General features: G+C 42.0%; 1 protein-coding gene across 1 annotated transcript in view; it reads left to right on the top strand.

Moving 5' to 3' along the window:
* Positions 1-25994, top strand: part of DNAH5 (dynein axonemal heavy chain 5) — a 265941-nt gene that overhangs the window by 11365 nt on the left and 228582 nt on the right. The window contains exons 2-12 of the mRNA XM_055422257.2: positions 4163-4297; positions 5260-5344; positions 8235-8395; positions 10145-10366; positions 13249-13386; positions 14150-14326; positions 15704-15817; positions 17365-17472; positions 19899-20021; positions 21570-21785; positions 25610-25717. Of these exons, the coding sequence (XP_055278232.2) occupies positions 4163-4297; positions 5260-5344; positions 8235-8395; positions 10145-10366; positions 13249-13386; positions 14150-14326; positions 15704-15817; positions 17365-17472; positions 19899-20021; positions 21570-21785; positions 25610-25717 (1587 nt within the window). The remainder of the gene's footprint in view (positions 1-4162; positions 4298-5259; positions 5345-8234; positions 8396-10144; positions 10367-13248; positions 13387-14149; positions 14327-15703; positions 15818-17364; positions 17473-19898; positions 20022-21569; positions 21786-25609; positions 25718-25994) is intronic.

The raw sequence follows: 25994 nt of genomic DNA, 5'->3' as shown, positions 1-25994 counted from the left end.
CATTGGTGACAGTGAACTTGTTTATTATTGTAATTAACCATCAACAGGTAAAAAGTAAGCAATGCTATTCAGAAATTAATTTCAAGACCAGATATGAACTTTAGACAAGCAAGAAACATAGGGAATAGTGTAGAAGAATATGTATTACTTTAGTGGTCTAGGGAATGTTTAAAAAATAGTTTTTTAAAAAAATTTTGCTGTGTGTCTTATATATAAGGTCTTTTGAATGCTTGTATATGTATGAAATTAAGTCTGTAAAGTTTTAGAACAGAATGTTCAGTTCAGTTCAGTCGCTCAGTCGTGTCCGACTCTTAGTGACCCCATGAACCACAGCACGCCAGGCCTCCCTGTCCATCTACAACTCCCAGAGTTCACTCAAACTCATGTCCATTGAGTCGGTGATGCCATATAGCCATCTCATTCTCTGTCTTCCCCGTCTCCTCCTGCCCCCAATCGCTCCCAGCATCAGAGTCTTTTCCAGTGAGTCAACTCGTCCCATGAGGTGGCCAAAGTATTGGAGCTTCAGCTTTAGCATAAGTCTTTCCAATGAACACCCAGGATTGATCTCCTCTAGAATGGACTGGTTGGATCTCCTTGCAGTCCAAGGGACTCTCAAGAGTCTTCTCCAGCACCACATTTCAAAAGCATCAATTCTTCGGTGATCAGCCTTCCTCACAGTCCAACTCTCACATCCATACATGACCACGGGAAAAACCATAGCCTTGACTAGACGGACCTTGGTTGGCAAGGTAATGTCCTTGCTCTTTAATATGCTATCTAGGCTGGTCATAACTTTCCTTCCAAGGAGCAAGCGTCTTTTAATTTCATGGCTGCAATCAGCATCCGCAGTGATTTTGGAGCCCAAAAAAATAAAGTCTGACACTGTTTCCACTGTTTCCCCATCTATTTCCCAAGAAGTGATGGGACCAGATGCCCTGATCTTCGTTTTCTGAATATTGAGCTTCAAGCCAACCTTTTCACTCTCCTCTTTCACTTTCATCAAGAGGCCTTTGAGTTCCTCTTCACTTTCTGCCATAAGGGTGGTGTCATCTGCATATCTGAGGTTATTGATATTTCTCCCGGCAATCTTGATTCCAGCTTGTGCTTCTTCCAGCCCAGCGTTCCTCATGATGTACTCTGCATATAAATTAAATAAGCAGGGTGACAATATACAACCTTGACGTACTCCCTTTCCTATTTGGAACCAGTCTGTTGTTCCATGTCCAGTTCTAACTGTTGCTTCCTGACCTGCATACAGGTTTCTCAAGAGGCAGGTCAGGTGGTCTGGGATTCCCATCTCTTTCAGAATGTTCCACAGTTTATTGTGATCCACACAGTCAAAGGCCTTGGCATAGTCAATGAAGCAGAAATAGATGTTTTTCTGGAACTCTCTTGCTTTCTCCATGATCCAGCGGATGTTGGCAATTTGATCTCTGGTGCCTCTGCCTTTTCTAAAACCTGCTTGAACATCTGGAAGTTCACAATTCACATATTGCTGAAGCCTAGCTTGGAGAATTTTGAGCATGAATTTACTAGCGTGTGAAATGAGTACAATTGTGCGGTAGTTTGAGCATTCTTTGGCATTGCCTTTCTTTGGGATTGGAATGAAGACTGACCTCTTCCAGTCCTGTGGCCACTGCTGAGTTTTCCAAATTTGCTGGCATATGAGTGCAGCACTTTCACAGCATCATCTTTCAGGATTTGAAAGAGCTCAATTCGAATTCCATCACTTCCACTAGCTTTGTTCATCGTGATGCTCTCTAAGGCCCACTTGACTTCACATTCCAAGATGTCTGGTTCCAGGTGAGTGATCACGCCATCGTGATTATCTTCATCATGAAGATCTTTTTTGTACAGTTCTTCTGTGTATTCTTGCCACCTCTTCTTAATATCTTCTGCTTCTGTTAGGTCCATACCATTTCTGTCCTTTATTGAGCCCATCTTTGCATAAAATGTTCCCTTGATATCTCTAATTTTCTTGAAAAGATCTCTTGTTTTTCCTATTCTGTTGTTTTCCTCTATTTCTTTGCATTGATCACTGAGGAAGGCTTTCTTATCTCTCCTTGCTATTCTTTGGAACTCTGCATTCAGATGCTTATATCTTTCCTTTTCTCCTTTGCTTTTCGCTTCTCTTCTTTTCACAGCTATTTGTAAGGCCTCTTCAGACAGCCATTTCGCTTTTTTGCATTTCTTTTCCATGGGGATGGTCTTGGTCCCTGTCTCGTGTACAATGTCACGAACCTCCATCCAGAGTTCATCAGGCACTCTATCTATCAGATCTAGACCCTTAAATCTATTTCTTACTTCCACTGTGTAATCATAAGGGATTTGATTTAGGTCATATCTGAATGGTCTAGTGGTTTTCCCTACTTTCTTCAATTTAAGTCTGAATTTGGCAATAAGGAGTTCATGATCTGAGCCTCAGTCAGCTCCTGGTCTTGTTTTTGCTAACTGTATACAGCTTCTCCATCTTTGGTTGCAAAGAATATAATCAATCTGATTTCGGTGTTGACCATCTGGTGATGTCCATGTGTAGAGTCTTCTCTTGTGTTGTTGGAAGAGGGTGTTTGCTATGACCAGTGCATTCTCTTGGCAAAACTCTATTAGCCTTTGCCCTGCTTCATTCCGTGCTCCAAGGCCAAATTTGCCTGTTACTCCTGGTGTTTCTTGACTTCCTACTTTTGCATTCCAGTCCCCTATAATGAAAAGGACATCTTTTTTGGGTGTTAGTTCTAAAAGGTCTTGTAGGTCTTCATAGAACTGTTCAACTTCGGCTTCTTCAGTGTTACTGGTTGGGGCACAGACTTGGATTACTGTAATATTGAATGGTTTGCCTTGGAAACGAACAGAAATCATTCTGTCGTTTTTAAGATTGCATCCAAGTACTGCATTTCGTACTCTTTTGTTGACCATGATGGCTACTCCATTTCTTCTAAGGGGTTCCTGACCACAGTAGTAGATATAATGGTCATCTGAGTTAAATTCACCCATTCCAGTCCATTTTAGTTCACTGACTCCTAGAATGTCTATGTTCACTCTTGCCATCTCCTGTTTGACCACTTCCAATTTGCCTTGATTCATGGACCTAACATTCCAGGTTCCTATGCAATATTGCTGTTTACAGCATCGGACCTAGCTTCTAGCATCAGTCACATCCACAACTGGGTATTTGTTTTGCTTTGGCTCCATCCCTTCATTCTTTCTGGAGTTATTTCTCCACTGATCTCCAGTACCATACTGGGCAGCCACCGACCTAGAGAATTCCTCATTCACTATCCTATCATTTTGCCTTTTGATACTGTTCATGGGGTTCTCAAGGCAAGTATACTGAAGTGGTTTGCCATTCCCTTCTCCAGTGGACCACATTCTGTCAGACCTCTCCACCATGACCTGTCCATCTTGGGTGGCCCCACACGGCATGGCTTAGCTTCACTGAGTTAGACAGGACTGTGGTCCATATGATCAGATCAACTAGCTTTTTGTGATTATGATTTCAATGTGTCTGCCCTCTAATGCCCCCTCCCAATACCTACCCTCTTATTTGGGTTTCACTTACCTTGGACGTGGAGTGCCTCTTCACAGCTGCTCCAGCAAAGTGCAGCTGCTGTACCTTACCTTGGACGAGGGGTATCTCCTCAAGGCCGCACCTCCTGACCTTGAATGTGGAGCAGCTCCTCTCGGCCCTCCTGTGCCCATGCAGCCACCGCCTCTTGGACGTGGGACTGCACCTCTCGGCCACCGCCCTAACCTTGGTCGTGGGGTAGCTCCTCTTGGCCACGATTCTGCACTTGGTCGGTTGCGCCGGGGCCGGGCGTCTCCCGCGTCGGCGCCGCTGGGGCCGGGCGTCTCCCGCATCGGCGCTGCCGGGGCCAGAACAGAATGTTAGCAGTAATATCTGGTTGGCAGGTGACTTTTGCTTCTTCTTTTGGCTTATCTGTGTTACATAATTTCAAAACAATGAGCACATCTTATTTCCATAGTAGAAATAACATTATTTCTAAAAATAGAAGGTAGTACATAAAAAGTGGCACCATTGAGCTGTATGTTATCGGAATACCTAAGACTTGAAAAAGCAATGGTAGTATGAAATTACGAAATGAATTAGAGTGAATCCATTTGAGAATAGTAGTTGTCACATAACATTTTTCTTCTCTTTTTGTAGCAAAGACTGAAGGAAGAGAAGGAAGCCAAGCGGGCTCGTCTGGATGGGAGACATGACTACTTATTTGGGATTGTAGCTTCCTGTGTGGACCTAAACAAAACTGAAGTGGAGGATGCCCTTCTTGAGGGGAATCAGGTGCGATGCATTTGCGTTCTCACTGACTTGATTATGGAGGGCACAGTTCATGTTGTCCCATGGCAGGGTTTGTGCTGGGCCTTAGGGAAGGGTGTCTGTTTCAACATGGAGAGGACCCCATTCTGACTCGGTACAGGTGATGCCAGAATGAGCCTGGGGCTCTCCAGCTCTCCATGTTAAAATCATCATTTGAGTCCCATGATCCTGACAGACATGTCTGCGTCTCTCTACATCCAGTGAAGCTGGGCTTGGGCGCCATTTTGGAATCTGAGGTTAGAGAACAGAATCTCCTCTCAGCTGCCAATTTATCTTTTTTTTTTTTTGTATTTATCCTGTTCTATCCTGGGAGATTGAATCGTGCCATAGTTCCCTGGCTTTGACTTTGGTTTGGCAGCTGAATCTGGTTTCTTTTGTTCCTGACCTTGACTTCGATATTCTGCCATGTACCAGGCCAGTTGGCAGACCTCTAGATGAACACAGAACCTCATGGATGGGACTAAGTTGCTAGATGGTGGAGCATTCCGTAGTCACATGTATTCTCATCATGGTGGTTTTCCAAGGTTATTGGAATTTAACATTATTTTTCTATAGTGTGTTAGATTAGGTTTTGAAAGGTGTGGTCTCTCTTTCTGATCTGTAATTGGGTGAAAATTTAAATATATTTATATCTGCCTTTAACAGCTCAGCACTTTAAGAAATTAGCCAATATTAAGGGACAACCTCTTTTCAGATATGTGGATGTAGTAAATACTTTTACGATTCATCAGATCGCTTCTTTGAATTTAGCCTTTGCTGTGGTAAGATGTTTATTCTTTTGTGTTTTTTATGTTATTAGAAACGTGCTCTACATGGTTGGGGTAAACTGAAGTCTTATCCAAATAAGAAAGGTGATAGTAAATGCTAATTTAAACCTGGTTTCTGATTCAGAACAAAGTCATGACCTTGCCTTTCCTTTTTCCCAGATTGAAAGAATCGATCAGCTTTTTGCTGCTGGAGGCCTTTGTCACCTCATGTTTTACTATCAGGATGAGGAGGTAGTGGAAACAGGTATTTAAAGTTGATGTCACATAACCCAGAAATGTGTTGTTAGATTTACCCAAGGACGGCATGCAGCAGAGGCCACTGTGAGCGCTTTTATCTTGGGGCACGGGACGGGTGGGGAGTCGGGGGTGAGGCCCAGGGAAACAGGTTCTGTTTTTACCTCAATCAAAGGACAGATAATGGTGGCTCTGTAGCCTGGTGGTTCTAACTTCAGTTGGGATATTTTGTTTTCCTTTTCAGGCTGTGCTGGTAGCCGGAGAATGATAAAATAATTTATATTTTGAGATTTCCTTTCCTTACATGTCAGTTCATCTGTGCCATTATGTTCCAGAACTTCCACTGGGCATCTGTTTCTTTTGAGCATAGGAATTATTGCCAAGATGCATAACAGGACTTTTTTTTTTTTTTTTTTTAGTTAAATATCACATCATGTTTATTTTCTACTGACTGTGACTCAAATGAATAATATTGAATAACAAGTTTAGTCATTTTCACTAAGGATAAACTTGCAAATCTCTATGTGGATTCTATTGATATATCCCCTTCTACTTTTATATGAATTAATATAATTTTAAAACCGAAATAGGGACATAAATATATTACGATTATATTAAAATATCATATGCAATCCCTTTGTGATCTTTTTGATGAAAGAGAAGATAGTTGTTGCTCTTGGCATAGGATATAACCATGCTTTTTTGTTTAAAAACTGCGGAAATCATGCATGCATAGGTGACTGGCATTTTCCCCAGATTATCTGTTTTATATTTTGTGGTCAGAAAGGGCATTGTATTTTGAGTAAAGAGATCAAAACAAGACAGAAATTTTGAGTCCTGTTCTAGATTGCAAAGCATAAGCTCAGTTAAATTAACTGAGTGACTGTTAAGTTCACCCATGAACTATGCACAGGGTGAAGCTGGCCTTTGTCAATCTTACATCGACCACAGAAGGTTCAGGGGATGTAAACATAAGTGCAAGCTTGTTTTTATTTCCCACTCTCCCTTGAAACCTTTTCGGTAGGAGCAGCTTTCCTTCTGAACTTACACTGCAGTTCCGACAACCCCGTGAACTTTGCTGGATATTTTTAGATAAAAATACACAGTGAAGGAAGCCAGAAAGAGAAAGACAAATACACATTAACGCATATATGTGGAATCTGGAAAAATGGTGCAGATTAACCTATTTTCAGGGCAGGAATAGAGACTCAGATGTAAGAATGGACCTATGGACATGGGGAAGGGAAGGGTGAATTGGGAGATTGGGAGTGACCTATAGGCACTGCCATGTGTCAAATAGATAGCTAGTAGGAACCTGCCGTATAGCACAGGGAGCTCAGCGAGGTGGTCTCTGATGACTTAGGGCGGTGGGATGGGGGTGGGTGGGTGGCAGGGAGGCTCAGGAGGGAGGGGGCATATGTATGCATATAACTGACTCACTTCATTGTACAACAAAAACCAACCCATCATTGTAAAGCAACTACAACCCAATTAAGAAAAAAAGAATAAAAGTTCCCATGGTTGCGTCCAATTACAAACACAGCCTCCGTTCAGAAAGTAAAAATATCCAGTTGATCAAAACGAGTTGATCTAAAGTTAAATCTCTCCCACTCTTGGCCCTGCCCCTTTCCTTTCATCCCACCCACCCTTGCAGCAGAGGCCTCTGAGGGTCAGGATCTGCAGAGGGAGAGGAGCAGGTGGTCTCCTTTGCTCCTTCACTCACCCTCCCACCCTCTACCCAAATCCTGTTAACCTCAGTTTCTGAGTGTGTCCGGGCAGAGATAAGAGGGAAGAGGGAGCAGCGAAGTTTGTACTTGGCTGGCAGCTGTCGTGAGCTAGCTGACCTGGAATTCTCTGGACCTTGCTCAGATGAGAAGTCAGAGGAACAAAAGGAGAAGTTAACTTGCTCCAGGTAAATGGCTAGGATGTGCAGCCGGAGGTGGAAACCCTGGGAGACTGACTGTGGAGCCCACATCAGCCATCTCTTTGCTGTCCTGCCTCCCCTGCACCTTTCTGACTCCCGTGATCTGAAGGGCCAGCTGGATCAGAACAACAGGACATAGAGATTCTGTACTCATAACTGGATTTGGATCTTGGCTCTCTTGGTGTCTGACTTGAGGCGGGTCACAGCTGTCCTCAGGGTTGCAAGCAGTTTTAAAAATGTAGACATGGTACCAGTCGGGGCTTCCCAGGTGATGCTAGTGGTAAAGAACCCGCTTGCCAGTGCAGGAGACATAAGAGCCATGGGTTCGATCCCTGGCTCAGGAAGATCATGGCATGGCAACCCACTTCAGTATTCTTGCCTGGAAAATTCCATAGACAGGGGAGCCTGGAGGGCTACAGTTCAGAGGGTTGCAGAGTCAGACATGACTGAAGACTTACCACACACGCCTGGTACTGAGCAGAGGCCCTGACACACAGCATTTACCAGTAGATGCTGTCTCCTCCCTCACGCTTTCTCACCGGCCCCACGAAGGATGACTTGCAGCTCCTGCAAGAATCTGCTCTGGACTGAACTCTCCTATTCCTATTTCTTCCATTTCTGTTTTTCCCTGGAGCAACAATTTTGAAGTGAACTTGTGGTCTGGAATGAAGCAGATCCTTTTATTTACTTTTTATTCTTTAGTTTTAATTGAAGTGTAATTGATTTACAATATTAGATTCGTTTCAGGTGTACAGCGGAGATTCGGTATTTTTGTCTGTCACAAAATGATCACTATATAAAGCAGATCCTTTGAAATTCTTTTAGGGTTCAGGCTAGAAGTGATCCAAGGGGTGGAGCTTGCAGGGCACCAGGATGAGTCAACATAACAATAATTTAACAAGGAAGTCTCATTCTAAGAGGTGACCATGTGGACATAGTATAGCATTTGTGGGACTAAAATCCTTTGCGTTTGTAGGGCGACTTGGCTCTCCAGGAGGAGCAAATTCTGTTTCTGGAAACATGAAAAAACCCAAGGTGTTTGTGACTGAGGGAAAAGATGTTGCCCTTACTGGGATGTGTGTGTTCTTCATCAGGACCAACCCTGCCAGAGCTATCACCACTGAGAACATCCATCGGGTAAGACGCAACAGTTCCTGAATTACCAAAGATCACACAAATTCTACCCCCAAGATACCTTCCCATGGAGACTACCACTGTATTCATTAAATATTTAAAACAGGTTTCACAGAAATATTTTATTTTTTTTAGACTTTAACTTTATTTATTTTTTTCTTTTTTTTTAAAATTTTACAATATTATATTGGTTGGTTTTAAATGAGAGTCCTTTGGACTGCAAGGAGATCCAACCAGTCCATTCTAAAGGAGATCAATCCTGGGTGTTCACTGGAAGGACTGATGCTAAAGCTGAGACTCCAATACTTTGGCCACCTCATGTGACGAGTTGACTCACTGGAAAAGACTCTGATGCTGGGAGGGATTGGGGGTGGGAGGAGACGGGGACGACAGAGAATGAGATGGCTGGATGGCATCACCGACTCGATGGACATGAGTTTGAGTGAACTCTGGGAGTTGGTGATGGACAGGGAGGCCTGGCGTGCTGTGATTCATGGGGTTGCAAAGAGTCGGACACGACTCAGCGACTGAACTGAACTGAACTGAAAGCAAGCAGTTAAGAGGACGGTTCCTTTAAATCTGTTGAATAAGAAGAATTAATATTCAATTTATTAGTGAAAATCGATATAACATTGTATGTATCTGTGTGCATGTAAAACAGTGAGATTTTTTTTCTTTCAAAAAGAATTTCCTGGGACTTCCTTGATGGTCCAGTGGCGTAAACACCATACTCCCAGTGCAGGGGGCCCAGGTTCAATCCCTGGTTAGGGAACTAGAGCCTGTATGCCACAGCTAAGAATTTGCAAGCCGCAACTGAAAATCCCCAGTACCACAGCTAAGACCTAGTGTAGCCAAATAAATAAATGAATATTAAAAAAGAATTTCCTATACATCATTTACTTAATGGCAAATTTCATACATTTAAATTAGGATTTATTAAAGCAGCTATACCCTTGAATAGCACAAGTTTGAGCTGCCCAGGTTGGTTTACACATGGATGGTTTTTCGGTAGAAATTCTACAGTATTATATGGTCCCTGGCTGAATCTGAGGATACGGAACCAGGCATAAGGAAGTTCAGATATGGAGGGCCGAGTATATGTTATACTTGGATTTTCTGACTGCGTGGAGGGTGGGACTGCTCAAGGGTCAACCGTGTAACTTTATTTTCTGTGTGGAGTAAAGAGCATCTGTACAGGTCTCCTCTGTCCTCAACGGGCGCCTTGTCTGCTTACAGCAAATTAACTGGTAAACATCTGGTGTTCTATTTATTTCATGCTTTTATTTCAATGATTGCAATTTAGTATAAAGCTTAGTCTTAACTAGGGGTCAGAATAATAATTGGTTGAATTGACAGGAGACCCAGGTTCGATCCCTGGGTCAGGAAGATCCCTTGGGGGAGGAAATGGCAACCCACTCCAGTATTCTTGCCTGGGAAATCCCATGGACGGAGGAGCCTGGTGGGCTACAGTCCATGGGGTCTCAGAGTTGGACACGACTGAGCGACTAAGCGCGGCAAAGCACATTTATTTATCTGGCTGCACTGAGTGTTAGTTGTGGCATGTGGGATCTAGTTCCCTGAGCAGGGATCAAACCTGGGCCCCCTGTGTTGGGAGCGTGGAGTCTTAGCCACTGGACCACCAGGGAAGTCCCTGCTTTACTCCTCTGGCAGGTCTTCATTTACAAATGACAGTAGCTAGGTTGCAGTTGAAGATACTTTTTACGATAAAGCTTTTTCCCCATTGTTTTGCAGGAGGTGAGCTTCAACATGCTTGACACCGCAGATGGGGGTCTGCTCAACAGCATGAGACGTTTGCTGTCTGACGTCTTCATTCCTGCTCTCAGAGCCACGAGCCATGGCTGGAGTGAGCTCCAGGGCCTTCCGGAAGCCTCCAGCCTTCGGCAGGAGTTCCTGGGCTCCCTGGAAGGCTTCGTGAGCATCCTGGCCAGCGCACAGGAGAGTTTGAAGGAGAAGGTAAGAACAACTATGTTATTCCTTCAAAAAGTATCTGATGGTGAACAAATCAACACCTAGGTGTGTAATACTTCTCCTAGAGGGTCTTAATTCCGCTACTTTGCAAATCTTGAAAATATATTGTGCGTGCTTTATTGACCCCTGAAGATGTGGTGGTGACTAGATTTAAATTCCTGTCATTTGGAGCAATGAGTACTTTGTGGGTTCCTTAGAAATACTGGCCATGGTGGAGAGTTTTACTCTGTCATGTCAGATGTTGGACTGCAAGAAGAATATGAAGTGCTTCTGGTATTGCTCTGCAACTTGGAGAAATTTGGAGCCAGAGTGTGGTGTGTGTTTCGGGGGGTCGTGCTAGTGGGGGAGGTTGGGGGGTGATGATGGTAGGGATGGGAGGAAATTTTGAAGAGGCAGGAGGAGAGAATGGATATATCTGAAGACAGTGGGTTGGGTCCTGTGGTCCAGCCAGTGATCTAAAGGGCCATTAAGAATAAGTTTGGCAGGGACTTTCCTGGTGGTCCAGTGGATAAGACTCCATGTACCAAATGCAGGGGGTCCAGGTTCAATCCCTTGTCAGAGAACTGAAAGTGCAAGTGTTAGTCGCTCAGTCGTGTCTGACTCTTTGCAACCCCATGGACTGTAGCCCACCAGGCTCCTCTGTCCATGGAATTCTCCAGGCAAGAATACTGGAGTGGGTTGTCATTTCCTTCTCTGGGGATCTTCCCAGACCTAGGGATAGAACCTGGGTCTCCTGTGTTGGCAGATGGATTCTTTACTGTCTGAGCCATCAGGGAAGCAGAGACTACTCGATTTTTAAAGACATGATAAGGAGGAAGAATATTGGAGTGGGTAGCCATTTCTTTCTCCAGAGGATCTTCCTGACCCAGATATTGAACCCAGGTCTCCTTCATTGTAGGCAGATCCTTTGACGTCTGTGGCATCACCGAAGCCCCGCTGTCAGGGGACTGAGATCCCATATACTACAACTCAGCCTGTGTGCTGCAGCTACAGAAGCCTGCATGTCACAACGAAGACCCAGCAACCACACACACACACACACAAAGAATAAGTTTGACATTTGTGGGATTCGGCGTCGATAAAATTTGTGCCACCTACAGTGAGCCTGTGTTAGTTAGTGCTACCTTGGGGTAGAAGGTGGGGTAGGTGCTTTTGCATGGTGAATGCAAAACCATGACAGATGACAGCCCAGATCGGGCATGAGGGGAGATGCACAAATGGATCCTGTGAGACCAATGACAAGATAATGCTCACTGCTCTCCAGGGAAAACTGAGACTCTTTGGGAACTATTGGGATGTTGGCAGGGAGGCAGACAGTAGGCTTTCTAAATGACGTGGGATGGGAGAGTTGAGTAAATGATAGCCACACAGGGGGAGATGGTTCCAGCAAACATTTGAGTTATATTCGTAGTTGACTATGATGCAGGCTACCTAAATGCAAGTTGAACCAAATTAAATAGTTATTCTCCTGAAAAGAGTCCTGCTTTCACAGGGTTCCACTTCATATTGTGGTAGAGGTATTAAAAAATGTGGCTGGATCTCACACAGGAGGGAGGCGGTGCCACTTCATGAAATGCAGAAGCCTCCCCCATAAAACCAAGGCCAGGTCTAGGAGGCAGGTGGAAGGTGCAGTGTTGAGGGGGTGGTGGTGCTGAAATCTGAATTTAGAGGCTCACAGGGCTAGCTGCACCTTTTCCAGGAGGAAAATGTCCTTATTAAAAGCTGAGGTACTTCTGGATCGCGTGTGTGCATGCTAAGTTGCTTCAGTCATGTCCGACTCTCTGTGACCCTCTGGACTGTAGCCCACCAGGTTCCTCTGTCCTTGGGATTCTCCAGGGAAGAGTATTGGAATGGGTTGCCTTTGCCTTCTCCAGGCTTTTGGGTTGAAAATGAAAGTGAAAGTTGCTCAGTTGTGTCCAGCTCTTTGTGACCCCATGGACTATACCGTCCACGGCATTCTCCAATCCAGAATACTAGAGTGGGTAGCTTTTCCCTTCTCCAGGGGATGTTCCCAACCCAGGGATTGAACCCAGGTCTCCCGCATTGCAGATGGATTCTTTACCAGCTGAGCCACCAGGGAAGCCCAAGAACGCTGGAGTGGGTAGCCTATCCCTTCTCTAGTGGATCTTTCCAACCTAGAAATCCAACCGGGATCTCCTGCATTGTAGGTGGATTCTTTCTATGAGGGAAGTAAAAATTCCTGGGTTTGTTTTTCTTTTTTTGGCTGTACCCTGCCTGTGGTAGGTCACTGACCAGGGGCTGAGACCAGGTTCCCTGTAGTGGAAGCATGGATTCTTAACCACTGGACCACCAGGGAAGACCCCTTTGGTTTCTCTGTCAAGTTAAAATCCAACACACCTTCTTTCCTACTCCTCTCTACCCCTCCCTCCCCAAATGAATCTGTGTATTTGCCACTGAACTTAGTAACTATAAGGTTTTTTCTTTTTTTTTGGACAGGGACATGAAAATCTTTCCCTCTGGTTAGTTTCAAAAAAGAATGTGATAGATTAGAGATTACCCTCCCCTCAGTCATTTTTTGAAGGTCCCCATTTTCTTTGGTTTCATGGGTTGACTCTTTAATTTCCAAGTTCCCTGTCAGTTCCCAGGTTTTGTGATATTGTCTGTCTGTCTGTCTGTAGTTCACTCTTTTTTTTTTACCCCAAATTTTAATTCAGACCAGTCAGTTTTACTGGTGTGCTCAATGCCTAAAGAGGATTCCTACACTGATTTCATGAGTGTTTCCCAGGGATCAGGGTAGTCAGAGAGAATCTCCCTAAGATCCTTCTGGATCAACCAGAAGTGTGGGGGGGAGGTGTGTGTGTGTCTAAAGTAACATCATCTTATTCTTTACCTTTCATTGTAATTAGGTGAACCTTCAAAAGTGTGACATATTTGAACTGAAAACCTTGAAGGAACCCATAGACTTCTTGACTCTAGCTAATAACCCTGAGACTATGGAAAAAATAGAAGGCTGTATGAAAGTATGGATCAAACAAACAGAACAGGTAATTTTCAGAAACCAAACATCAGAAACTAGCTCTCTGAACCTTGACTAGTTCACATGCCATGTGACTGAACCAGCCAGTGGAAGAAGGTTATATCATATCCCATCTGCCTAAGTATTTACCACAAGTCCCTAAAAAAGATGAAAGGTTCATTGCAATGTTAATTTATCATCATTAGTTAAGAAGAGATAGTAAGAATTCTAGAAGATGACAGTCAGTGACTTTCTATACTAGTCTACCTAAAAGACTGCAGTTGGCCAGGTTTTCCCTCAAGATGTAGTTACTTTGGAGAGAATGCCTATAGGAATACTGGAGTTTTCTAATTCAATGTGTCTTCCAAAACAAAGCTTGAGACTTAATTGTTAAACAAATATTTTCAAAAAAGTGAAAGCTGGGTGTTATATCAATAAGGAAGCATAATGGAAGTTAACTAACTGAAGGCATGAGGAGTTTGCAAGGTTGTATTTCTCCGAGGTTCTAAGTGAATAAGCCAAAGAAAATTTTTGAGATCAGGTCCTCCAAAAGTTCATGAAAGCTCCTTAAACAAGTAGTTTTCAGTTTGAATGAGTCAACTAAATTTTTGTTGAAATTTAAAAAAATGAATACATCTCAGGTTAGTAAAAGTCTGTCATTTACAGCATGCAAATGAATAAAAATATATATCATGACTCAGCAGAATTTACTTCTTTCCTTATATTTTGCTTATGTGTAGCTTAAATCTCCAGCTGACTCTTTGGCTCGTGGTTCTCCTGTGCATTTACAGGTCCTCGCTGAAAACAGCCAGCTGCGGAAGGAGGCGGATAGCCTTGGGCCTCGAGCAGAGTTGGAGTACTGGAAAAAAAGACTGTCTAAATTTAACTACCTTTTGGATCAACTGAAGAGCCCAGATGTGAAGGCTGTATTGGCAGTGCTTGCTGCTGCCAAGTCGAAACTTCTGAAGGTTGCTTTTTGCTTTATGAAGTGGGGATGAAAGTTCTTTATGCATATGTCATAGAGTAATTAGGAGCAGAAAAATGTTATTCTACCTTAATGAAAAAGTAACTTTAAGATTAAATGATATTGCCCTTTCGTAATTTTATAAACTGTAGAAATAGCCTTTGAATGAAAGGTATTTATTGGCTGGTATCCATGTATGTATGGGCTTCCCTGGTGGCTCAGATGGTAAAGATTCCATCCGCAATGCAAAAGACCTGAGTTTGATCTCTGGGTGGGGGAAGATCCGCCTGGAGAAGGGAATGGCTACCCACTCCAGTATTCTTGCCTGAAGAATCCCATGGACAGAGGAGCCTGGTGGTCTATAGTCCATGGGGGTCGCAAAGAGTTGGACACAGCTTAGTGACTAACACATACGCACACACACGTATGTATCTGTATTACTAGAGGGCAATACAAGTCATTAATTTGTGACATAATAACATGATTATATATTATGAATTCAGACAAGTAGTGATAACAAAGGCTTAAAATTTTCTAATTGTTTTTAGAACTGGTGTATTTGTTTTATATCCCCAGGTAACAAATTACCCCAAAACGTCACCACCTGAAACAATAAATATTACCACATAGTCTGTGGGTCAGGGTTTGGGTGCAGTTTGTTGTTATGTAGTCACTGAATTGTGTCCGACTCGTGTGTGACTCCATGGACTCTTGCCCACCAGGCTCCTCTGTCCATGGGATTTCCCAGGCAAGAATACTGCAGCAAATTGCCATTTCATTCTCTGGGGAGTCTTCCTGACCCAGGGGTTGAACCAGCATCTCCTTCATTGGCAAGCGGGGTCTTTACTGCTGAGCCACCTGGGAAGCCCTCGGTGTAGCTTAGCTAGGATCATCTGACTGGAGATCTCTTATTGTCAGGATGTTGGCTCATCTGAAGGCTTGACTGAGGGAGGATCTTCCTCCAGGTTGCCCATGTGGGATTCAGTTCCTTGCTGTCTGTTGGCTGGAGGCTTCCTTCAGTTCTTGGTCATAGAGAATGTCAGAGCGAGATGCAAAATGGATTCAGCAGGCTGTGGGGGAGAAGACGCGTAGGTGTAAATGAAAGTGCTACCCTCCTCCCGCCCGATGCTCTGTCCTAGTTATTGAATAGATTTCTTGAGAGAAGGCTTGGAAGAGATACCTTTAAACATTTAGTCAAAAAATTTTAATTGCTCTCCAGCGTGGCAGTGCCCCTCACCCCTCTGGATTGAGTTCTACCTACGAGACACAGGACAGACTGAAAGTTGGACCCCTGGGACTTGTGATGACTTTTATGTAGCTGTTAGTTGGAATTTTCTCTATTAATAATTGCATTAAAATTTTCTTTCTGTATTTTGCCTAGACGTGGCGGGAGACAGATATTCAAATCACTGATGCGGCTAATGAAGCGAAGGATAATGTCAAGTATCTGTATACACTTGAGAAGTGCTGTGACCCCTTGTACAGTAGTGACCCTGTGAGTTGAGATTTCCACCTCTTTAGTCTACTTGTGACCCTTTTACACTAGCTGAAATGAGTGTGGAATTTTGGTTCATGAATATTGCAGTTTGTTGGAAAAGTCTTCAGTTCAGTTCAGTTCAGTTCAGTCGCTCAGTCGTGTCCGACTCTCCGCGACCCCATGAATCACAGCACGCCAGGCCTCCCTGTCCATCACCAACTCCCGGAGTACACTCAAACTCATGTCCACAGAGTCGGTGATGCCATCCAGCCATCTCATTCTCCGTTGTCCCCTTCTCCTCCCGCCCCCAACCTTTCCCAGCATCAGAGTCTTTTCCAGTGAGTCAACTCGTCGCATGAGGTGGCCAAAGTACTGCAGTTTCAGCTTTAGCATCAGTCCCTCCAATGAACATCCAGGATTGATCTCCTCTAGAATGGACTGGTTGGATCTCCTTGCAGTATAAGGGACTCTCAAGAGTCTTCTCCAACACCACAGTTCAAAAGCATCGATTCTTTGGCGATCAGCCTTCTTCACAGTCCAACTCTCACATCCATACATGACCACGGGAAAAACCATTGCCTTGACTAGACGGACCTTGGTTGGCAAAGTAATGTCTCTGCTTTTTAATATACTATCAAGGTTGGTCATAACTTTCCTTCCAAGGAGCAAGCGTCTTTTAATTTCATGGCTTAGAACCCTCTTTTTATTCTCAAGAAAATTATATGTGCATGTATATGCATACATATATACATATATATACATGTCTATTTCTATGTATCTCTTTCTACATAAATATATATATTTTCCTGTGTTTTCTAAGATATATATTTTAAAAACATTTATTGTATATTCCATTTCCCATTAAATATTGCAATTGACATCCTAGATTGCATTCAAAACAATGGTGGGAAGAATTACTGGATGATTTTTTAAAAGAATCTTTTAACTTTCAGATGTGCCTGGTTTTATTTATTACAAAATTAACTGTTAACTTAACCTCCTTGACCTTCAGTTCAGTTCAGTTCAGTTCAGTCGCTCAGTCGTGTCCGACTCTCCGCGACCCCATGAATCACAGCACGCCAGGCCTCCCTGTCCATCACCAACTCCCAGAGTTCACTCAAACTCATGTCCACAGAGTCGATGATGCTATCCAGCCATCTCATTCTCCGTCGTCCCCTTCTCCTCCTGCCCCCAACCTTTCCCAGCATCAGAGTCTTTTCCAGTGAGTCAACTCGTCGCATGAGGTGGCCAAAGTATTGCAGCTTCAGCTTTAGCATCAGTCCCTCCAGTGAACATCCAGGATTGATCTCCTCTAGAATGGACTGGTTGCAGAACATTGATGTTTCTTGCATTGAGACAAAATTTGATTAACTGCATATAACTAAATAATTAAGATGAAATTACCCCTCAATTTGTTATATTTATATAGCATTTTAGATAATATTTTAAAACTTAAATGAAAGTCTTTTACCTAAGTTTTATTCTAATGAGGACAGAGTGATTAGGCTGTTAGAACTTTGCTGACTTTGATATGTTGCCCTGAAAAGTTTTGTTTTGTCTTCCAGATATCCATGATTGATGCTATTCCTACTCTTGTAAATGCAATTAAAATGATCTACAGTATCTCTCATTACTATAACACCTCTGAGAAGATCACATCTCTGTTTGTAAAGGTAAGAACCTAGTGTAGAGTCCACGGTCACTTAGATTTCCTTGTCAATGGTTAATTTTGTATTTTATAATTAGAAATTACCACATTGGCACAATCCAATGTCTCTGTATCCTACAATTTACCAAAAAGACTTACTCTCTTGATAGAAATAGAATTAAACATACATGGGAAGCTGATTTTGGCAAATCATAAAGCATTATTTCCCAAAGTAATAATTATTAAAGATATTATATTATTATGTAATAAAAATGGAAAAAGATTCTTTTTAGAATTTCTTTCCCTATGTTATTTAGCACATGATTTCTTCCTATTGGGTGAATTTTAATTAAGAAAAGCTATATTTAACTGGCTATCTTCAGTTTCATATTTTATGTGCTGCTGTTCCAAATTTATTTCATGCCACAGTTGTTTACTTGGTGTTATTAGAACAGTAATCATGGTAATAAAAGCCACTGCAACGTTCCAGTAATCCATAAAGCAATTATAATGATTCTGCCAGAAAACATAATGATGTTTAAACCTTATGTCCTAACTCATAAGTGTTTATGGTGAACGTTGTTTCTTTTCCCATTTCTGAACAATCTCTAAGAAAGAAATGACTTTTTCATTTTCAAGGTGAAAATTTTAAATGTTGTATTAAAATAGAGGCATTCCCCACTCCTCAGGACTGTGTTCATTCAGTCAGTCACGTCTGACTCTTTGCGACCCCATGGACTGCAGCACACCAGGCTTCTCTGTCCATCACCAACTCCTGGAGTTTACTCAGACTCATGTCCATTGAGTTGGTGATGCCATCCAACCATCTCATCTGCTCTCATATTTGGGTAGAAAGGAGGGGAACCCACAAGACCCTTTTCCGTCTTCCTCACACTTTAATGTTACGTTGGAGTCAGGAGGGGTATTCCCTGAGTAGAAGACTCAAAAGTCAATTTGTGTTACAATGCAAGTCCAGGTTTCATGCATTTTATTTTCAAGGCTTGTTTTAGAACATAACTGTGAAACCACCATTTCTCTCATTTTCGAAAACCTTTCATTATGAAAAGTTTGCAGCAGGTGCAAAAGGAAATATAATTGTACACTGGATCCCCTTGTACATATGACCTGATTACCCACTATTAACACATGGCCAGTCTTGTTCCACCTAATCTTTGCACTGCAATCCTAGGCATACATACAGTACAGTCATCCCATTTTCCTTTTAATTAATTAAAACATCCCCAATAGAATTCTGAATTTTTTTTTAAGTTTAAAGGGATAAAGTGTTGGCTTTACATACATTATATTTACTCTTTTTTCTGTCGTCTTCTGCTTTTGATGTTTCTGCTACAGATCATGGTGTCATGAAATGATCAGGGTGGACAGTTCTTTTCATGGCACTTGGAAACTATGAGTTAGATTTTAGAGAAGGCTGCTGAAGGAGACTTAGGAAAGCTCTTGATAGCTTTTAGGGAGGGAAGTGAACCCTTTCGTGGTTGGTTAAGACGTTCATCCTGCATTAACGCGAGGGTCTGAATTGTTGATTTTCTACAGTGTCTCCAACTCTGTGATTTTATGAATCATTTCGATAATAGATGTGTAGAACTTAAAAAGGTTGACTAGAAGCAGAGAGTAGAATGGTGGTTGCCAGGGGCTGGGAGAGTGTAGAAAATGGGAGATGTTGGTCAAAGGCTGCAAGCTTGGAGTTGTAAGATGACCGAGTTCTGGGGTCTAATGTACAGCTTGAAAGTGAAAGTGAAAGTCACTCAGTCTGACTTTTTGCGATCCCATGGACTATATAGTCCATGGAATTCTCCAGGCCAGGATACTGGAGTGGGCAGCCGTTCCCTTCTCCAGGGGATCTTCCCAACTCAGGGATTGAACCCAGGTCTCTCACATTGCAGTCAGGTTCTTTATCAGCTAAGTCACAAGGTAAGCCCAAGAATACTGGAGTGGGCAGTTTATCCCTTCTCCAGGGGATCTTCCCAGCCCAGGATTCGAACTGGGGTCTCCTGCATTGCGGGCGGATTCTTTACCAACTGAGCTATCAGGGAAACCCCAATGTACAGCTTGGTGACTATGTTTAGTATTGTGTTGTATAGTTGAAAATTGCTAAAGAGCAGATCTAAAGTTTTCTCAACACACACACAAATAGTAATTATGTAAGGTGTTGGATGTAATACTTCATTGTGCTAATCATGCTGTTATGAATATGTATACCAAGCATCACTGTACACTTTAAGCATAATACAATTTTTGTTTGTCAATTATACCTCAGTAAAACTGGAAAAAAAGAGTTAGTGCTTGATCACAGTTGTGAAGGAAAAACATAAACCCAAAGATTTATTCACAGATGTCATACTTAGGTTAGAAGAGCTGAGGACCCTCTAACCCAGTTTATGCTTGATGGCTGCTTACTGTACTTGATATCATTTCATTGAAAAATTCCAGGTGACCAATCAGATGATATCTGCATGTAAAGCCTATATTACCAACAATGGAACTGCTTCGATCTGGAGCCAGCCACAGGATGTTGTTGTGGAAAAAATACTATCTACAATTAGACTTAAGCAGGTAACAGTCAACTTAATAATATATTTAGAATTTTAAAATTATTTTTACATTGTTTTTGCCAGTATATCTTTTTAAAGCAGTATTTATTTATTTATCTGGCTGTGTCAGGTCTTAATTGTAGCATGTGGTATCTTCAGTACATTGTATGGGATATTTCCTTGCTGTACACAGACTCTCTAGTTGCGACGTGTAGGCTTAGTTGCTCTGAGACATGTGGGATCCTAGTTCCCCTACCAGGGATTGAACCCGTGTCCTGCATTGCCAGATAGATTCTTAACCACTGGACCACAGTGGAAGTCCCGCCAATTAAATCATTTAACAGTTATCATATCGTGTGGTTGCATATGAAGTCGCTTCAGGTGTGTCCGACTTTGCTTCCCTATGGACTGTAGCCCACCATGTCCCTGTGTCCATGGGATTCTCCAGACAAAAATACTAGAGTGGGTTGCCATGCCTTCCTCCAGGGGATCTTCCTGACCCAGGGATCGAACACAAGTCTCTTATGTCTCTTGTATTGGTAGGTAGGTTCTTTACCACTAGTGCAACCTGGGAAGCCCAGTTATCATATTCAGTTCAGTTCAGTTCAGTCGCTCAGTCGTGTCCGACTCTCCGCGACCCCATGAATCACAGCACGCCAGGCCTCCCTGTCCATCACCAACTCCCGGAGTTCACTCAAACTCATGTCCACAGAGTCGGTGATGCCATCCAGCCATCTCATTCTCGGTCGTCCCCTTCTCCTCCCGCCCCCAAACTTTCCTAGCATCAGAGTCTTTTCCAGTGAGTCAACTCGTCGCATGAGGTGGCCAAAGTTATCATATTGCTGCTGCTGCTGCTGCTAAGTTACGTCAGTTGTGTCTGACTCTGTGTGACCCCATAGATGGAAGCCCACCAGGCTCCCCCGTCCCTGGGATTCTCCAGGCAAGAACACTGGAGTGGGTTGCCATTTCCTTCTCCAATGTGTGATAGTGAAAAGTGAAAGTGAAGTTATCATATTAGTGGTTGCTAAAAAGAATGGTAATCTTTCACTGTTAAGAAAAGTTAAATGTTAGTAAATCAACCCCCCAAATTTACTCACTTACTTTACCCTTTAGGGGACCTTCTATGTCCCAACACCAGATGAAGTCATTTTCCTTAAGCTTCTTATAGACAAACAGGGAGCTAGATGGAGTTAGGCTTCTCCTAACATGGTGAGACCCAGGTGGAAAGGCTTGCATCTTGAGTTATATTATGAATAGTTAGGAGTTTGGACTTCCCTGGTGGTCCAGTGGTTAAGACTCCAAGCTTCCAATGTAGGGGGCACAGGTTCAATCCCTGGTCAGAGAAGTTCTCCTTGCCTCATGGCAAAAAAAAAAAAAAAAAAACTAGGAATTTGCTAGGTTGGGGGCCAGGAAAAGATGATATCACAGGCTGATGAGTGAGTAGCTACAGAGATATGAAACGGAAAGATTTTGTAATTCCACCCTAAACTTGCTATCCCCTTCACTTAGGAGAATGAGGCTGATGTCTTTGTTGTGTTCCCTTTCTTGTATTTTGGTTTTTAATTTTAAGGAATACCAGCACTGCTTTCACAAGACAAAACAAAAGCTTAAACAAGATCCAAGTGAAAAACAATTTGAATTCAGTGAGATGTATATTTTTGGGAAATTTGAAACTTTCCACAGACGTCTTGCCAAGATAATGGATATCTTTACAACCTTCAAGACATACTCAGTCCTGCAAGATTCTAAAATTGAAGGGCTGGAAAACATGATCACTAAATACCAGGTACTGTACTTCAAAACTCAATTTGCTACCCTTATCTATGAATAACGTTTTAATGTTTTTATGCAGATGATGATTTAGAATGTTTCAAATTATAGTCTCTATTGCAAAAGATAAGTTTATGGCCCTTAAACAGTAAAGCAGTTAAATTTATTTGAGAATTGTGGAATGGTGCTAATATATTCTTTTCAGGTATGTGATTATAAGAATGACTTCCCGATAGTCTATAATTAATCATCATTAGTAAAAGCATTTTCATTAGTAGCACAAGAAAAATGTTTAAATATAACTTATTATTTCATTTATTCATGTAAGAAATATTTAATCAAGCGTATACTGTGTTAGCATATACTGAATTCTGAGTGGTATCTGATTATATCTGAGGTTAAACATTTTATATGGATTCATGTTAAAAAATAATGAATATAGTCAGTCTTCTTCTTGTTTGGGGACAGTGACACTAAACCTTAATTTTCCTTTTTGTTCTTGAATTTGAAAAGGCTCATATAATTTACTGTTACTCATTGATTTTTCTCCTCTAACAGTTTAGGTCAATATAAGGAATCTTTTCGTTTCCTAAGTATATCACATTCAGGGAGAAAAAGAAAAACCTTTTCTATCTACCAGGATATATTTTAGCTGAGCTGTATGTAATCTGCAAGGTGGATAATCTATTCTTTGATACTGACAGTTGTGCACAACAGAGATGGACTATATCCATTTATTTTTCAGTTTGGAATCTAATTTTCATTCTTAATGAAAAAATAACTTTGGAGCATATTTCAAAGTTTATTTTTGAAGAAGAAGTTGAACTGTACAGCCAAATGCAGATAAAGGCTATTCTAATCTGATAAAAATACTGGGAAGAAAAATTGCTTTCAAAATCTCAAGTGGATGTATCAGAATGTAGTGAGATAAAATGTAGATGTTTTGTGAAAGTGTAAGGTGAGATTTTTTTATGTTAGTACCAATCTAGTCAAGGTTATGGTTTTTCCCGTGGTCATGTATGGATGTGAGAGTTGGACTGTGAAGAAAGTTGATCACTGAAGAATTGAAGATTTTGAACTGTGGTGTTGGAGAAGACTCTTGAGAGTCTCTTGTACTGCAAGGAGATCCAACCAGTCCATTCTAAAGGAGATCAATCCTGGGTGTTCATTGGAGGGACTGATGCTAAAGCTGAAACTCCAGTACTTTGGCCACCTCATGCGACGAGTTGACTCACTGGAAAAGACTCTGATGCTGGGAAAGGTTGGGGGCGGGAGGAGAAGGGGACGACGGAGAATGAGATGGCTGGATGGCATCACCGACTCTGTGGACATGAGTTTGAGTGAATTCCGGGAGTTGGTGATGGACAGGGAGGCCTGGCGTGCTGTGATTCATGGGGTCGCGGAGAGTCGGACACGACTGAGCGACTGAACTGACTGACTGACTGACCAATGGAAGAAGCTCAAAATGGTGGCCATGGAAATGACACCGAGGCTCCTTGTGTGGCTTCAGGGTCCTGTCCACCCCTCTGGCCGCCTCCCCTGCTCCTAGTCTCCTCATTTGGTGTTCTCTGGACACAGGACAGGCCACCGCAGTCCGCCTTCCGGCTTGCAGAGCCTTTCTTCTGGAAAGTTCTGCCTCCGAATCTTCACATGATTCTCTCCTCCTTGGCCTCCAGATCTTGATTAAACCCCCTCTCGGTTAAGTTTTCCTCCGTCTCTGTTTTACCTCACTCTATGGGGGCGGGAGGAGAAGGGGACGACGGAGAATGAGATGGCTGGATGGCATCACCGACTCTGTGGACATGAGTTTGAGTGAACTCCGGGAGTTGGTGATGGACAGGGAGGCCTGGCGTGCTGTGATTCATGGGGTCGCGGAGAGTCGGACACGACTGAGCGACTGAACTGAACTGAACTGAACTGATGTCATGTTACTTATCACTGTTTGAAACCATCCTGTTCATTTTTTGTGATAAACCTACATCTCCCCTTCCCCCACTGAAGATATAAAGGCTCCTGAGGGTAGGGATATTTCTTTGTTCTGTTCCTTCCTGTATCTGCAAAGTTTACTGGCATATAATGGGTGTGCAATAAATATCTGACGAGTAAATGATTTAGTAGGTTGAGTTTGATTAGATGGTTTAAAGGTCATGGTTGATCAGCTTATTTACTCAGTATTTTCAAGTGGACCATTAAATCCATTTATAGAGTAGAAGTTTCTAAGGGCTCCAAATCCTTTAAAATACCACCTTAAAATGTAGAAATATAGCTTTTCCATGCTTCTTTTATACATTTCCTATGGCATGATGGGTATCATTATATATATAGTTGTATTATATATAATTGTGTGTATATATATATATAAAATTGCATGCTGTGCTTAGTCGATCCAACTCTTTGTGATCCTGTGGACTATAGCCCACTAGGCTCCTCTCCAAGGAATTCTCCAGGCAAGAATACTGATATTTTCATGCAATAGCACATGTGCAATTGCATACATATATTTAATGTATGCAATTATATATGTATATATATACACATACGTATACATAGATTGGAGAAGGAAATGGCAGCCCACTCCAATGTTCTTGCCTGGAGAATCCCATGGGCAGAGGAGCCTGGCAGGCTACAGGCCATGGGGTCACAAGAATCAGAGATGACTTAGCGACTAAACCACCACCAACAAAACTGCAGCCTGTATCTTTGGGGCTTTCCTGGTGGCTCAGTCGGTAAAGAATCCACCCACAATGTGGGAGACCTGGGTTCGATCCCTGGGTTGGGAAGATCCCCTGGAGGAGGGTATGGCAGAATCCCCATGGACAGAGGAGGCTGGTGGGCTGCAGTCCATGGGGTAGCAAAGAGTCAGACATGACTGGGTGATTAAGTACTACATATAGTACTACTTTGTGCATATATATGTACATACAATTGTGTGTATATACAACTGTGTATACAATTGTAAACTTGATTATACAATTATAAATTGTATATACAGTAGTAAACTTGATTCAAGAATTTATGCAACTTAGGCACTTTTGTCTAGAGATCTGAGTTAATGTTTAAATGGAAATGGCTTTGAAGAGGCGTTTGTGGAAGTTGGTCCAACATTCTTCATAAAAATTATTTGCCTCTGTCAACAGTGTGGGCACCTGAGTTTGAGAATGGCTTAGTACCTGGTTAAGAATGATCACAGAGCATTAGAGCTCATTATTCAGAGTAAACAAAACTTCAGATAATAGTATTTTCAAGAAGATGAGTTACCTAATTTGTACTCTTATAGTCACAGACTGCAGCTTTGCAAGGCGGGAGGAAGCAATTAATTCTAGAGATTCTTTAAATGGTAGATTGTGGTTTGATATTTTATTTAGGACATTTGAGGCTTGCAAGGAAGTTTTTCATCTGTAGCTACTATAACATAATTTTGTTCTTCCTAAGTTGTTTGCATTCTGTTAAAGTCTATTTTCTGAGAAGACCAACTTTTTAATGAAAAATATTTTAGCAAATTCTACTTTAGGCTTCTTTTTTATTATTTCAGATGTAAATTTGTAAGAAATTTTTAGACAGAACATGTATTTTTCAGGTGTGGTTTTTATTTATTTTCTATTTTTCATCAAAAATACATAAAGTCTCATGAAAATGCTTCCAAGTGGTTTCTCTGAACGCATCAGGCAACATTATACTACCTATAATATGCATGATACAGTGAGAATAATTAAAGAAATAAGGCGCCTCTTAAGTTGATTTTTGGGGAATGACTGCACAGGCTCTAAATTTAAAGGTCATATTTATGTAAATAATGCAAGAACGTTGAAATATTGTCTTATTTGTTTCCTACTATTTCAGGGTATTGTTGCTACCATAAAGAAAAAGGAGTATAATTTCTTAGACCAGCGGAAAATGGAATTCGAGCAGGATTATGAAGAGTTTTGCAAGCAGATTAATGACCTTCATGTAGGTTGTATAATAAAATTCCTGTGGACAGTCTGGTGTTTACTCTTTCCATTCTGTGTCTTGCTGCTAAGACAAGTGTGTCTTCCCATTCAGAAGGAAGAGGCATCTTCATCACGGAGGTGACTGATAGCGAGCTTGGCCTGCATTTTATGATTTCAGATAAATAACTGAGGGTTCTTTCTCATGGATTAAAAGGGTCATAAATACAGCTTTGGATAACGAACTGTAGTCATAGATTTCTGCATGTATTTCATTTTAGATCTTAGAAAATTAACTG

The sequence above is a fragment of the Moschus berezovskii genome, chromosome 18 (genome assembly GCF_049115385.1).
Source record: "Moschus berezovskii isolate FMDL1 chromosome 18, NW_MosBer_1.0, whole genome shotgun sequence".
Lineage (NCBI taxonomy): Eukaryota > Metazoa > Chordata > Mammalia > Artiodactyla > Moschidae > Moschus > Moschus berezovskii.
The sequence above is the reverse complement of the archived record's forward strand: the minus strand, read 5'-3'. Positions and strand labels throughout refer to the sequence as shown.